Consider the following 14475-nt stretch of genomic DNA (forward strand, 5'->3'; position numbering starts at 1 on the left):
CTTAGGGTTTCTTTCTTGTTCTTTCTCCAGCTCCTTTAGGTGTAGGGTTAGGTTGTGTACCTGAGACCTTTCTTGTTTCTTGAGAAAGGCTTGTACCGCTATATATTTTCCTCTCAGGACTGCCTTTGTTGTGTCCCACAGATTTTGAACCGTTGTATTTTCATTATCATTTGTTTCCATGATTTTTTTCAATTCTTCTTTAATTTCCTGGTTGACCCATTCATTCTTTAGAAGGACACTGTTTAGTCTCCATGTATTTGGGTTCTTTCCAAACTTCCTTTTGTGGTTGAGTTCTAGCTTTAGAGCATTGTGGTCTGAAAATATGCAGGGAATGATCCCAATCTTTTGATACCGATTGAGTCCTGATTTAGGGCCGAGGATGTGATCTATTCTGGAGAATGTTCCATGTGCACTAGAGAAGAATGTGTATTCTGTTGCTTTGGGATGAAATGTTCTGAATATATCTGTGATGTCCATCTGGTCCAGTGTGTCGTTTAAGGCCTTTATTTCCTTGCTGATCTTTTGCTTGGATGACCTGTCCATTTCAGTGAGGGGAGTGTTAAAGTCCCCTACTATTATTGTATTATTGTTGATGTGTTTCTTTGATTTTGTTATTAATTGGTTTATATAGTTGGCTGCTCCCACGTTGGGGGCATAGATATTTAAAATTGTTAAATCTTCTTGTTGGACAGACCCTTTGAGTATGATATAGTGTCCTTCCTCATCTCTTATTATAGTCTTTGGCTTAAAATCTAATTGATCTGATATAAGGATTGCCACTCCTGCTTTCTTCTGATGTCCATTAGCATGGTAAATTCTTTTCCACCCCCTCACTTTAAATCTGGAGGTGTCTTCGGGCTTAAAATGAGTTTCTTGGAGGCAACATATAGATGGGTTTTGTTTTTTATCCATTCTGATACCCTGTGTCTTTTGACAGGGGCATTTAGCCCATTCACATTCAGGGTAACTATTGAGAGATATGAATTTAGTGCCATTGTATTGCCTGTAAGGTGACTGTTACTGTATATGGTCTCTGTTCCTTTCTGATCTACCACCTGTAGGCTCTCTCTTTGCTTAGAGGACCCCTTTCAATATTTCCTGTAGAGCTGGTTTGGTATTTGCAAATTCTTTCAGTTGTTGTTTGTCCTGGAAGCTTTTAGTCTCTCCTTCTATTTTCAATGATAGTCTAGCTGGATATAGTATTCTTGGCTGCATGTTTTTCTCGTTTAGTGCTCTGAAAATATCATGCCAGCTCTTTCTGGCCTGCCAGGTCTCTGTGGATAAGTCAGCTGCCAATCTAATATTTTTACCATTGTATGTTACAGACTTCTTTTCCCAGGCTGCTTTCAGGATTTTCTCTTTGTCAGTGAGACTTGTAAATTTTACTATTAGGTGACGGGGTGTGGGCCTATTCTTATTGATTTTGAGGGGCGTTCTCTGAACCTCCTGAATTTTGATGCTCATTCCCTTTGCCATATTGGGGAAATTCTCCCCAATAATTCTCTCCAGTATACCTTCTGCTCCCCTCTCTCTTTCTTCTTCTTCTGGAATCCCAATTATTCTAATGTTGTTTCGTCTTATGGTGTCACTTATCTCTCGAATTCTCCCCTCGTGGTCCAGTAGCTGTTTGTCCCTCTTTTGCTCAGCTTCTTTATTCTCTGTCATTTGGTCTTCTATATCACTAATTCTTTCTTCTGCCTCATTTATCCTAGCAGTGAGAGCCTCCATTTTTGATTGCACCTCATTAATAGCTTTTTTGATTTCAACTTGGTTAGATTTTAGTTCTTTTATTTCTCCAGAAAGGGCTTTTATATCTCTCGAGAGGGTTTCTCTAATATCTTCCATGCCTTTTTCGAGCCCGGCTAGAACCTTGAGAATTGTCATTCTGAACTCTAGATCTGACATACTACCGATGTCTGTATTGATTAGGTCCCTAGCCTTCGGTACTGCCTCTTGTTCTTTTTTTTGTGTTGAATTTTTACGTCTTGTCATTTTGTCCAGATAAGAGTAGATGAAGGGGCAAGTAAAATACTAAAAGGGTGGCAACAACCCCAGGAAAATATGCTTTAACCAAATTAGAAGAGATCCAAAATTGTGAGTGGGGAGAAAGGGGATAAAAAGAGGTTCAAAAAGGAAGGAAGAAAAAAAAAGCAAAAAGAAAAAAAAAAGAAAGAAAAGAAAAGAATTTTTTAAAAAAGAAAACACCTAAGAAAAATGTAAAAAAGAAAAAATATATATATATTAGATAAACTAGTAAAAAATCGTTAAAAAAGAAAAAGGTAACAGTTAAAAAAAAATTTTACCCGAAGGCAAGAAAAAAAAAATGAAAAAGAAAAAATTAAATTAACTGCAAGACTAAAAAAAATCACAGGAAAAAAGCCATGAGTTCCGTGCTTGGCTTTCTCCTCCTCTGGAATTCTGCTGCTCTCCTTGGAATTGAAACCGCACTCCTTGGTAGGTGAACTAAGGATGTTAACCAATTTTTTTAAATAAAAAGACTCCATACATACACAATATTGAAAATCTACTTTCAAACAACTAAAGATTTGCTTCTTCTAAAGAAGTTGATCAATGGGCATTCATATATTCATTCAACTGTTTATTCACGAACATACATTTAGTGAGCACACTATATATGTGTCAACGACACTGTTGGCACAGGAATCATGGCTTTTGTAATTTAGAACTTTATAAAACAAAAGTAATAATCTATGACAGATTAATAGTTTATTTTTCAATTATAAATAAAATCTTTCCCCTTCCCCCAGAATCTAAACAAATATTAAGTTAATATAAGCAGACACTTCAAAGTATCTAATAAAACCATAGCTATTCATGATACTGTCAAAGGCACTGAATATCTAAAATTATCAAGGAATGATTAGTTCTATTCAGAATGGCCTATGGTTTGTATACTTACTATTATACGTATATTTTAAAATCAACAAATGATAGTATATGCATATTCAATTATATGAGAATACTCTACTATGGAACCAATTCTGAATAAACAACTTCTTCACACAAAAGTACATGAATAGGGGGCGTCTGGGTGGCTCAATGGGTTAAGCCTCAGTGGGTTCAGGTCATGATCCCGGGGTCCTGGGATCGAGCCCCACATTGGTCTCTCTGCTCAGCAGGGAGCATGCTTCCCATCCTCTCTCTCTGCCTGCCTCTCTCTCTCTGCCTGCCTCTCGGCCTACTTGTGATCTCTCTCTGTCAAATAAATTTTTTTAAAAAGTACATGAATAGGAGTACTAAGGACAATTACTATATAATCTTTAAAAGAATATAATACAATCAATAAGCTTTGTAACATTTGGAAATGTGAACAAAATTAAAACAAATAACCATGTCTATCGCTATTGGATCATTTCCAGGAGCATACAAATGTACTCTAAAAGCTCCCATCTTAGGGGCGCCTGGGTGGCTCAGTGGGTTAAGCCGCTGCCTTTGGCTCAGGTCATGATCTCAGGGTCCTGGGATCGAGCCCCACATCGGGCTCTCTGCTCAGCAGGGAGCCTGCTTCCCTTCCTCTCTCTCTGCCTGCCTCTCTGCCTACTTGTGATCTCTCGCTGTCAAATAAGTAAATAAAATCTTTAAAAAAAAAAAAAAGCTCCCATCTTAAAATTAAAAAATAGAGAAAATTCCTTTGAACTCCACAGTCTTTTTCAGTTATCATCCATTTCTCTATTACCTTTCCCCATAAAAATTCTCTAAGGAGGGTCTCCTGGGTGACTCAGTGGGTTAAAGCCTCTGCTTTCAGCTCAGGTCATGATCCCAAGGTCCTGGGATCAAGCCCCACATCAGGCTCTCTGCTCAGCAGGGAGCCTGCTTCCCCCTCCTCTCTCTCTGCCTGCTTCTCTGCCTACTTGTGATCTCCATCTGTCAAATAAATAAATAAAACCTTAAAAAAATTCTCGAGGGAGTTCTTTATACTTTTTTTTTTTTTTTTTTTTTTTTTTTAATTTTTTATTTTTTATAAACATATATTTTTTATATACATATATTTTTATCCCCAGGTCTGTGAATCACCAGGTTTACACACTTCACAGCACTCACCAAATCACATACCCTCCCCAATGTCCATAATCCCACCCCCTTCTCCCCAACCCCCTCCCCCCGGCATCCCTCAGTTTGTTTTGTGAGATTAAGAGTCACTTATGGTTTGTCTCCCTCCCAATCCCATCTTGTTTCATTTATTCTTCTACCCACTTAAGCCTCCATGTTGCATCACCACTTCCTCATATCAGGGAGATCATATGATAGTTGTCTTTCTCTGCTTGACTTATTTCGCTAAGCATGATACGCTCTAGTTCCATCCATGTTGTTGCAAATGGCAAGATTTCATTTCTTTTGATGGCTGCATAGTATTCCATTGTGTATATATACCACATCTTCTTGATCCATTCATCTGTTGATGGACATCTAGGTTCTTTCCATAGTTTGGCTATTGTGGACATTGCTGCTATAAACATTCGGGTGCATGTGTCCCTTTGGATCACTACATTTGTATCTTTAGGGTAAATACCCAATAGTGCAATTGCTGGGTCATAGGGCAGTTCTATTTTCAACATTTTGAGGAACCTCCATGCTGTTTTCCAGAGTGGCTGCACCAGCTTGCATTCCCACCAACAGTGTAGGAGGGTTCCCCTTTCTCCGCATCCTCGCCAGCATCTGTCATTTCCTGACTTGTTGATTTTAGCCATTCTGACTGGTGTGAGGTGATATCTCATTGTGGTTTTGATTTGTATTTCCCTGATGCCGAGTGATATGGAGCACTTTTTCATGTGTCTGTTGGCCATCTGGATGTCTTCTTTGCAGAAATGTCTGTTCATGTCTTCTGCCCATTTCTTGATTGGATTATTTGTTCTTTGGGTGTTGAGTTTGCTAAGTTCTTTATAGATTCTGGACACTAGTCCTTTATCTGATATGTCGTTTGCAAATATCTTCTCCCATTCTGTCAGTTGTCTTTTGATTTTGTTAACTGTTTCCTTTGCTGTGCAAAAGCTTTTGATCTTGATGAAATCCCAGTAGTTCATTTTTTCCCTTGCTTCCCTTGCCTTTTGCGTTGTTCCTAGGAAGATGTTGCTGCGGCAGAGGTCGAAGAGGTTGCTGCCCGTGTTCTCCTCAAGGATTTTGATGGACTCCTTTCGTACATTGAGGTCCTTCATCCATTTTGAGTCTATTTTTGTGTGTGGTGTAAGGAAATGGTCCAATTTCATTTTTCTGCATGTGGCTGTCCAATTTTCCCAGCACCATTTATTGAAAAGGCTGTCTTTTTTCCATTGGACATTCTTTCCTGCTTTGTCGAAGATTAGTTGACCATAGAGTTGAGGGTCTATTTCTGGGCTCTCTATTCTGTTCCATTGATCTATGTGTCTGTTTTTGTGCCAGTACCATGCTGTCTTGATGATGACAGCTTTGTAATAGAGCTTGAAGTCCGGAATTGTGATGCCACCAACGTTGGCTTTCTTTTTCAATATCCCTTTGGCTATTCGAGGTCTTTTCTGGTTCCATATAAATTTTAGAATTATTTGTTCCATTTCTTTGAAAAAGATGGATGGTACTTTGATAGGAATTGCATTAAATGTGTAGATTGCTTTAGGTAGCATAGACATTTTCACAATATTTATTCTTCCAATCCAGGAGCATGGAACATTTTTCCATTTCTTTGTGTCTTCCTCAATTTCTTTCATGAGTACTTTATAGTTTTCTGAGTATAGATTCTGTGTCTCTTTGGTTAGGTTTATTCCTAGGTATCTTATGGTTTTGGATGCAATTGTAAATGGGATTGACTCCTTAATATCTCTTTCTTCTGTCTTGCTGTTGGTGTAGAGAAATGCAACTGATTTCTGTGCATTGATTTTATATCCTGACACTTTACTGAATTCCTGTATAAGTTCTAGCAGTTTTGGAGTGGAGTCTTTTGGGTTTTCCACATATAGTATCATATCATCTGCGAAGAGTGATAATTTGACTTCTTCTTTGCCGATTTGGATGCCTTTAATTTCCTTTTGTTGTCTGATTGCTGAGGCTAGGACCTCTAGTACGATGTTGAATAGCAGTGGTGATAATGGACATCCCTGCCGTGTTCCTGACCTTAGCGGAAAAGCTTTCAGTTTTTCTCCATTGAGAATGATATTTGCGGTGGGTTTTTCATAGATGGCTTTGATGATATTGAGGTATGTGCCCTCTATCCCTACACTTTGAAGAGTTTTGATCAGGAAGGGATGTTGTACTTTGTCAAATGCTTTTTCAGCATCTATTGAGAGTATCATATGGTTCTTGTTCTTACTTTTATTGATGTGTTGTATCACATTGACTGATTTGCGGATGTTGAACCAACCTTGCAGCCCTGGAATAAATCCCACTTGGTCGTGGTGAATAATCTTTTTAATGTACTGTTGAATCCGATTGGCTAGTATTTTGTTGAGTATTTTCGCATCTGTGTTCATCAAGGATATCGGTCTATAGCTCTCTTTTTTGGTGGGATCCTTGTCTGGTTTTGGGATCAAGGTGATGCTGGCCTCATAAAATGAGTTTGGAAGTTTTCCTTCCATTTCTATTTTTTGGAACAGTTTCAGGAGAATAGGAATTAGTTCTTCTTTAAATGTTTGGTAGAATTCCCCCGGGAAGCCGTCTGGCCCTGGGCTTTTGTTTGTTTGGAGATTTTTAATGACTGTTTCAATCTCCTTACTGGTTATGGGTCTGTTCAGGCTTTCTATTTCTTCATGGTTCAGTTGTGGTAGTTTATATGTTTCTAGGAATGCATCCATTTCTTCCAGATTGTCAAATTTATTGCCGTAGAGTTGCTCATAGTATGTTCTTATAATAGTTTGTATTTCCTTGGTGTTAGTTGTGATCTCTCCTCTTTCATTCATGATTTTATTTATTTGGGTCCTTTCTCTTTTCTTTTTGATAAGTCGGGCCAGGGGTTTATCAATTTTATTAATTCTTTCAAAGAACCAGCTCCTAGTTTCGTTGATTTGTTCTATTGTTTTTTTGGTTTCTATTTCATTGATTTCTGCTCTGATCTTTATGATTTCTCTTCTCCTGCTGGGCTTAGCGTTTCTTTCTTGTTCTTTCTCCAGCTCCTTTAGGTGTAGGGTTAGGTTGTGTACCTGAGACCTTTCTTGTTTCTTGAGAAAGGCTTGTACCGCTATATATTTTCCTCTCAGGACTGCCTTTGTTGTGTCCCACAGATTTTGAACCGTTGTATTTTCATTATCATTTGTTTCCATGATTTTTTTCAATTCTTCTTTAATTTCCCGGTTGACCCATTCATTCTTTAGAAGGATACTGTTTAGTCTCCATGTATTTGGGTTCTTTCCAAACTTCCTTTTGTGGTTGAGTTCTAGCTTTAGAGCATTGTGGTCTGAAAATATGCAGGGAATGATCCCAATCTTTTGATACCGGTTGAGTCCTGATTTAGGACCGAGGATGTGATCTATTCTGGAGAATGTTCCATGTGCACTAGAGAAGAATGTGTATTCTGTTGCTTTGGGATGAAATATTCTGAATATATCTGTGATGTCCATCTGGTCCAGTGTGTCATTTAAGGCCTTTATTTCCTTGCTGATCTTTTGCTTGGATGACCTGTCCATTTCAGTGAGGGGAATATTAAAGTCCCCTACTATTATTGTATTGTTGTTTATGTGTTTCTTTGATTTTGTTATTAATTGGTTTATATAGTTGGCTGCTCCCACGTTGGGGGCATAGATATTTAAAATTGTTAAATCTTCTTGTTGGACAGACCCTTTGAGTATGATATAGTGTCCTTCCTCATCTCTTATTACAGTCTTTGGCTTAAAATCTAATTGATCTGATATAAGGATTGCCACTCCTGCTTTCTTCTGATGTCCATTAGCATGGTAAATTCTTTTCCACCCCCTCACTTTAAATCTGGAGGTGTCTTCGGGCTTAAAATGTGTTTCTTGGAGGCAACATATAGATGGGTTTTGTTTTTTTATCCATTCTGATACCCTGTGTCTTTTGACAGGGGCATTTAGCCCATTCACATTCAGGGTAACTATTGAGAGATATGAATTTAGTGCCATTGTATTGCCTGTAAGGTGACTGTTACTGTATATGGTCTCTGTTCCTTTCTGATCTACCACTTGTAGGCTCTCTCTTTGCTTAGAGGACCCCTTTCAATATTTCCTGTAGAGCTGGTTTGGTATTTGCAAATTCTTTCAGTTGTTGTTTGTCCTGGAAGCTTTTAATCTCTCCTTCTATTTTCAATGATAGCCTAGCTGGATATAGTATTCTTGGCTGCATGTTTTTCTCGTTTAGTGCTCTGAAAATATCATGCCAGCTCTTTCTGGCCTGCCAGGTCTCTGTGGATAAGTCAGCTGCCAATCTAATATTTTTACCATTGTATGTTACAGACTTCTTTTCCCGGGCTGCTTTCAGGATTTTCTCTTTGTCATTGAGACTTGTAAATTTTACTATTATGTGACGGGGTGTGGGCCTATTCTTATTTATTTTGAGGGGCATTCTCTGAACCTCCTGAATTTTGATGCTCGTTCCCTTTGCCATATTGGGGAAATTCTCCCCAATAATTCTCTCCAGTATACCTTCTGCTCCCCTCTCACTTTCTTCTTCTTCTGGAATCCCAATTATTCTAATGTTGTTTCGTCTTATGGTGTCACTTATTTCTCGAATTCTCCCCTCGTGGTCCAGTAGCTGTTTGTCCCTCTTTTGATCAGCTTCTTTATTCTCTGTCATTTGGTCTTCTATATCACTAATTCTTTCTTCTGCCTCATTTATCCTAGCAGTGAGAGCCTCCATTTTTGATTGCACCTCATTAATAGCTTTTTTGATTTCAACTTGGTTAGATTTTAGTTCTTTTATTTCTCCAGAAAGGGCTTTTATATCTCTCGAGAGGGTTTCTCTAATATCTTCCATGCCTTTTTCGAGCCCGGCTAGAACCTTGAGAATTGTCATTCTGAACTCTAGATCTGACATATTACCGATGTCTGTATTGATTAGGTCCCTAGCCTTCGGTACTGCCTCTTGTTCTTTTTTTTGTGGTGAATTTTTACGTCTTGTCATTTTGTCCAGATAAGAGTAAATGAAGGGGCAAGTAAAATACTAAAAGGGTGGCAACAACCCCAGGAATATATGCTTTAGCCAAATTAGAAGAGATCCAAAATCGTGAGTGGGGAGAAAGGGGATAAAAAGAGGTTCAAAAAGGAAGAAAGAAAAAAGAAAAAAAAAAAAAAAAAAGAAAAGAAAAGAATTTTTTTTTAAAAAAGAAAACACCTAAGAAAAATGTAAAAAAATATATATATATATTAGATAAACTATTAAAAAATCGTTAAAAAAGAAAAAGGTAACAGTTAAAAAAAATAAAAAATAAAAAATAAATTAAAAAAATAAAATAAAAAATAAAATTTTACCTGAAGGCGAGAAAAAAAAAAAAAAATGAAGAAGAAAAAATTAAATTAACTGCAAGACTAAAAAAAATCACAGGAAAAAAGCCATGAGTTCCGTGCTTGGCTTTCTCCTCCTCTGGAATTCTGCTGCTCTCCTTGGTATTGAAACCGCACTCCTTGGTAGGTGAACTTGGTCTCGGCTGGATTTCTTGTTGATCTTCTGGGGGAGGGGCCTGGTGTAGTGATTCTCAAGTGTCTTTGCCCCAGGCGGAATTACACCGCCCTTACCCGGGGCCGGGGTGAGTAATCCGCTCGGGTTTGCTTTCAGGAGCTTTTGTTCCCTGAGCGCTTTCCGTAGAGTTCCAGAGGACGGGAATACAAATGGCGGCCTCCTGGTCCCCGGCCCGGAGGAGCCGAGAGCCCAGGGCCGCACTCCCCAGTGCACCCTCAGAGAACAGCGCCCAGTTACTCCCGTCTGCCTGACCTCCGGCCGTGCCCCGAGCTCACCGAGCCTGCGACCGGTTCAAGGTAACACGGAGCTGCGAGCTTACTGTCGGCTCTGCCTCTGTAGCCGGCTTTCCCGTTCCAATACCCGCAAGCTCTGCGACACTCAGACACCCCCGATCCTTCTGTGACCCTGCGGGACCTGAGGCCACGCTGACCCCGCGTGGGCTTCGCCCCGGTTTAGCCTCTGGAGCGATGTCCCTCCGCGGAACAGACTTTTAAAAGTCCTGATTTTGTGCGCGGTTGCTCCGCCGCTTGTCGGGAGCCGGCCCCTCCCCCCGGGGTCTATCTTCCCGTCGCTTTGGATTCACTTCTCCGCCGGTCCTACCTTTCAGAAAGTGGTTGTTTTTCTGTTTCCAGAATTGCTGTTCTTCTTCTCTTCGATCTGCCGATGGATTTTCAGGTGTTTGCAATCTTTAGATAAGCTATCTAGCTGATCTCCGGCTAGCTGAAGCAGTCTCAGCTTGCTACTTCTCCGCCATCTTGACTCCTCCCCTCGAGTTCTTTATACTTATTCATTACAGTCCAGCATCCACGGTGACTGTTGAAACTGCTCCTTGTCAAAATCACTTGTCCTCATCTTAACCTTTCAAGCAATGTGTCTGATATACTTGAGTATTTCTTGTCTTCTCCTGTCCCTACACTATAGCATTTTATTTCCATAAAAAGTAATCAGTGTTAAAATTCCTTCAGAGGAAAATAAAGAATTTGTAGATTTTACCTTCCTTCATCCTGATCCATTCCACTTGAAGTGCTGTCATCATTCATTTGTAGTGGACGAGAAGTTAGAGAAGGGGCTTTCTCAAACCTTGGTATAATCACAGATTCTTTTGATGTTTGTTTTTCTTTTTCCCCTTTCATTAATTCCTTTGTATCCAAAGCAGGATCACTATTTTTAAAAATCGAGTTAAAATATCCATTAAAAAGCCAATGTTTTCAGGTGCCAGGTGGCTCAGTTGGTTAAGCCACTGCCTTTGGCTCAGGTCATGATCCCAACGCCCCAGGATCAAGTCCCATATCAAGCTCTCAGTTCCACAGAGAGTCGGCTTCTCCCTATGACCATTCCCCCTCTCCTGCTCTCTCTTTCTCTCTCTCTCTCTCAAATAAACACTCAACTATTCTCTGGTACCATACGCAAAGATAAACTCAAAATGGATAAAAGACCTGAATGTAAGTCAGGAATCTATCAAAATCCTAGAGGAGAACATAGGCAGTAACCTCTTCGACATCGGCCACAGCAACTTCTTTCAAGACAGGCCTCCAAAGGCAAAGGAAACAAAAGCAAAAATGAACTTCATCATTTCACCAAAAATGGGACTTCATCAAAATCAAAACTTCTGCGCAGCAAAGGAAACAGCCAACAAAACAAAGAGACAACCCACGGATTGGGAGAAGATATTCACAAATGACACTACAGATAAAGGGCTGATTTCCAAGATCTATAAAGAACTCCTCAAACTTAACACACACAAGACAGATAATCACTTCAAAAAATGGGCAGAAGACATGAACAGACACTTCTCCAAAGAAAACATACAAATGGCTAACAGACACATGAAAAATGTTCATCATCACTAGCCATCAGGGAGATTCAAGCCAAAACCACATTGAGATACCACCTTATACCAGTTAAAAGGGCCAAAATCAACAAGACAGTAAACAATAAGTGTTGGAGAAGATGTGGAGAAAGGGGAACCCTGTTACATTGTTGGTAGGAATGCAAGTTGGTGCAGCCAATTTGGAGAACAGTGTGGAGATTCCTTAAGAAATTAAAAATAGAGCTTCCCTAGGACCCTGCAATTGCACTACTGGGTATTTACCCCAAAGATACAGATGTAGTGAAAAGAAGGGCCATCTGTTCTCCAATGTTCATAGCAGCAATGGCCACAATCACCAAACTGTGGAAAAGAGCCAAAAAGCCCTTCAACAGATGAATGGATAAAGAAGATATGGTCCATATATACGATGAAATATTACACCTCCATCAGAAAGGGTGAATACCCAATGTTTGTATCAACATGGACAGGACTGGAGGATATTATGCTGAGTGAAATAAGTCAAGCAGAGAGGGTCAATTATATGGTTTCACATACTTGTGGAGCATAAGGAATAACATGAAGGACATTGGGAGATGGAGAGGAAAAATGAGTTGGAGGAAATCGGAGGGGGGACAAACCATGAGAGCAGTGGATTCTGAGAAATAAACTGAAGATTTTGGAGGGTTGGGGTGGGGGGTTGGTTGAGCCTGGTGGTGGGTATTAAGGAGGGCACATATTGCATGGAGCACTGGGTGTGGTCCATAAACAATGAATCTTGTAGTACTGGAAAAAAATTAAATTTAAAAAAATCTTTTAAAAAAAATTTTAAAAAGCCAATGTTTTCTAATAATTTTACTGGCAAAGAATTTTAAAAAAACAATTTTTTGTAAAATTCTGCTATCCATCTCAATTCACTTATTAGTTCACAGAACAGTTATCAAGTCCAGCCATATGTAAGAAAATACACATCCCTTGCTTCAAAGTCAGATAAATACACAATTACAATACAATGTCTTTGTGGTGACAAAATGGCTGTGGACCTCTTTGTAGGAGCTGTGGAACCAAGCACCATAAACAAGGGACCTAGGAAAATTCTTGTCTACCCATGCATCAGATAACAGGCACACTCACTAGAGTCCCAGCTGTGGACTCAGCAATACATACAGTCATACACTGGCTCCAGCCCCTTCCTCTCAACCACATCTAGGAGCCCCTGGAAAACACTGTCTTAGATAATCACCCATTGAAGAGAGGGTCTTTTTGGAAAACCAGATTTCATACAGTAAAGTTCCAGCACACCACCAGAGCAAAAAAAAAAAAAAAAAACAAAAACAAACAAACAAAAAAAAAATCGGGTTTGGACACACTGAAAAGGTAGTCATTAAAGACTACTTCAAATGCAAAGACAGCAATGTAAAACTTCAAATATAAAAAGTCAAGGAAATATGATACCATGAAATGATCACAATAATCTTCCAGTAATTGATCTCAAACACATGAAGATCAATAGTTTATCCAAAAAAGAGTTCAAAATAGCAGTTTTAAGGAAACTCAGTGAGCTACAAGAAAACACAAAAAGCCAATTCAGGGGCGCCTGGGTGGCTCAGTCTGTTAAGCGCCTGACCTTTGATTTTGTTTCAGGTCATGATCGCAAGGTCATGAGATCCACCCCTGCATCGGGCTTATGCTCAGTTCATAGTCTGCATGTCCCTCTCCCTCTGCTACTCGCCTGGCTCACACACATGCTCTAAAATAAATAAATAAATAAACAAAATCTTTCAAAAAAAAAAAAAAGCCAGTTTAATAAAGTGAGAAAAATACTAGATGAACAAAATGAGAAGTTTAATGAAGAGTTGGAAGGGCACCTGGGTGGTTCAGTCAGTTAAGTGTCTGACCCTTGGTTTCAGCCCAGGTCATGACCTCAGGGTTGTGGGATCAAGCCCCAGGTCTGCTTGACATTCTCTCTCCCTCTCTCTATCCCTCCCCCAATTTGATCTCTTTCGCTTTCTCTCTCGAATAAATAAAATATGTACTTTTTAAAAAAAGAGCTGGAAATAGTTAAAAAAGAACTAAAAAATTCTGGAGCTGAATAATACAGTGAATGAAATGAAAAAAAGCAATAGAAATCACTGACAGGGGGCACCTGGGTGGCTCAGTTGGTTAAGCGTCTGCCTTCAGCTCCCATCATGATTTCAGGGTCCTTGGATCCAGCCCGGCATCAGGCTCCCTGCTTCCCCCTCTTTCTCTGCCTGCCTCTCTGCCTACTTGTGATCTTTCTCTCTGTGTCAAACAAATAAAAATAAAATCTTTTAAAAAAGAGAGAAAAAAGAAAAGAAATCATTGAGATGAAAATGCATCCAAAAAAACTACTGTGAATTTAAAGTTTTTAAATTTTAAAACTTTCAAATTATCCAATCAGTGGAGAACAAAGAAAAAAGAAAGAAAAAGAGTGAGAAATGCCTATGTGACTACAGGATACCACTAAAAGAAACAACATGTAAATTACTGCAGTACCGGAAGGAGAAGAGAGGGAGAAAAAGACATAAGGCTTAAAGAAGTCATGGGTAAGAACTCTCAAACTTGGAGAAACATTTGGAATCCAAGTTTTTGAAGCTCAGTCATCAAATAAATTCAACGTAAAGAGATTTTCTCCAAAACACATTATAATAAAACTGTTGAAAATAAAAATCAAAGAGAGAATCACAAAAGCAGCAAGAGAAAAGAATCCTGTCACCTACAAGTGAACCCCCATAAGGCTATTAGCAATTTCTCAGCAGAAACCTTACATACCAGGAGAAGAATGGGAGTGTATCTTCCAAAATGCTGAGAGAGGGGTATCTGGGTGGCTCAGTGGGCTGGGCCTCTGCCTTCAGCTCAGGTCATGATCTCAGGGTCCTGGGATTAAGCCCCATATTGGGCTCTCTGCTCAGTGGGGAGCGTCCTTCCCCCGCTCTCTAGGCCTCCTGTTCTGCCTACTTGTGATCTCTTTCTCTTTGTCAAATAAATAAATCAAATCGTTAAAAAATAATGCTGAGAGAAAAGAACTGCCAACC

General features: G+C 39.4%; 1 protein-coding gene across 11 annotated transcripts in view; it reads right to left on the reverse strand.

The window, feature by feature from the left end:
* The window catches only part of ANKRD26 (ankyrin repeat domain containing 26), a 154232-nt gene that overhangs the window by 72130 nt on the left and 67627 nt on the right, over positions 1 to 14475 (reverse strand). For 8 of the 11 annotated variants that reach the window (XR_009356486.1, XR_009356485.1, XM_059183842.1 and 5 more), the window contains one exon: positions 10606 to 10773. The exons of 1 other annotated variant lie outside the window; for it this stretch is intronic. Coding sequence is in view for 8 of the 10 variants with exons in the window: in XM_059183842.1 (XP_059039825.1) it covers positions 10606 to 10773 (168 nt within the window). In the remaining 2 variants the exon portion in view is untranslated. Of the gene's footprint in view, positions 1 to 10605; positions 10774 to 14475 lie in introns of those variants that run through there. 2 more of the 11 variants (XM_059183838.1, XM_059183846.1) reach the window with 2 other exon arrangements.

This window comes from Mustela lutreola, chromosome 8 (genome assembly GCF_030435805.1).
Source record: "Mustela lutreola isolate mMusLut2 chromosome 8, mMusLut2.pri, whole genome shotgun sequence".
Taxonomy (NCBI): domain Eukaryota; kingdom Metazoa; phylum Chordata; class Mammalia; order Carnivora; family Mustelidae; genus Mustela; species Mustela lutreola.